At 30.9% G+C, this 1,550-nt stretch overlaps 1 protein-coding gene across 1 annotated transcript in view; it reads left to right on the plus strand.

The window, feature by feature from the left end:
• The first annotated feature begins 433 nt into the window (after positions 1-433).
• The window catches only part of LOC106678926 (uncharacterized), a 3,819-nt gene continuing 2,702 nt past the window's right edge, over positions 434-1,550 (plus strand). Inside the window, exon 1 of the mRNA XM_014417791.2 lies at positions 434-591. Coding sequence (XP_014273277.1) covers positions 453-591 — 139 coding nt within the window. The 5' untranslated portion in view covers positions 434-452. The remainder of the gene's footprint in view (positions 592-1,550) is intronic.

Raw genomic sequence — 1,550 nt, forward strand, 5'->3', positions numbered from 1 at the left:
AATGTCCTCTATGCAACATGGGGGACATGGATGGGGACCATCTTTTGGCGTGTGTTGGTCTGGAGGATGTTGAGCGAGATACAAACCAACTAAGAGGACGAATAAAATTGTATTGGGCTGCGAGAGGGAAAATGGCGTAATACCCCACTTCCTGTGGCGCAGGGAAAAAAAAGTTTTACTTGATAGTGGTTTTAGCTATGAGCTAAATTAATTGCATTTAAATTTTTATTATTTTTAAAACGGGGTTTCATTTAAAATTGGGAAGTTAAAATAGCGAGTTATTTGGAAATTACCATTAATTTTGAAACGGACCGTACGTGGTATTTAGTCTGAAGCTCTTCCTAATAAAACGTAGCAATTATTGTGCAATAAATGCTGATAAAGATAAGTATAATCCGATAACGGGATTTATAAGAATAATACAGATCCAAATTAAAAATAAAACAAGTATAATGCTCCCACTGGCTGTTTTTGTTGTAATCTGTGCTTTCCATTGTTTCTGCGTCGGTGGCCATATTATAAAAAAGGACATTCTACAGGATACTGGGGTTTCCCTGCCTGGTTCCGGAGATGAGTCAAAGTCAGAATATGGTAAGATGTGATTATAGCATAACTAATAAAGGAGGACAGTATGTTTGTGAGTATTTAATGCATTTTCTTTGGGCAAACGATTTAATCTACTATTAATTTGAATGGTTCAAATTACTCAGTGAGATCTGGTGAATGATTTGAGACAATTTGAATTCGAAATTCTAAATATTGCATAAACAGTCTAGTATTTATTTATATATTATCTGGTGACTATAGATCATAACTCTTCTGCATTATATGATAATTCCTACGTTAATATAATCATTGGAAAACTGAATGTCTGCTCTTTCGACTTACATTAACAAAATTTAAATTGCCCTTATGGGGGTGAAATATGGGTATCAATCAAAGAAAAAAGATTTCAAACATTTCATTTTATATCTACGGTTTTAATTTGTTTAATTAAATCCAGATTGCGCCCTTTGGTAAAGTTTATAGGGCAATAAAGCACTGCTAAGTTTGCTGTGAAATGGTTGAAGCGTGTTGAACTTATTTCTACTTTTGTTGTAAGGCAAATATTTTGGGCTACAAAATTCAAAAAAAGGTTAGTTGGTCTGACAGACACTTAAAATTTCTGATTCGTTCCCTATCGTTTAATTTATATAACCAAATCATAATTATGAAGTATACATAAATGTTTAATTTTAAATAAATACAATAATTATTAACAAACTATCAATTGTATTTATTAAATCCATATACATCCTCAAATATATAGGAATAGCAAACCATTGAGGGGTCAGCTAGTATAATGTATACTCATAGTATGGGAAAGTATTGTGATTATGAAAATTTCAGTTTTCAACTTAAATGCAAACTTTGATGTTCTCTCAGTTAAAATATCCATGTTTTTCTTTTAAAGTTAATTTTCAACTTACACTATCAACTATGATATAAGCAAACTATTTTTATTCTTCCATATTTATTTCAAAGAGCATTATTTTTATTATTATTATTAT

The sequence above is a fragment of the Halyomorpha halys genome, unplaced genomic scaffold (genome assembly GCF_000696795.3).
Source record: "Halyomorpha halys isolate HHAL.00 unplaced genomic scaffold, Hhal_1.1 Scaffold11.1, whole genome shotgun sequence".
NCBI lineage: Eukaryota > Metazoa > Arthropoda > Insecta > Hemiptera > Pentatomidae > Halyomorpha > Halyomorpha halys.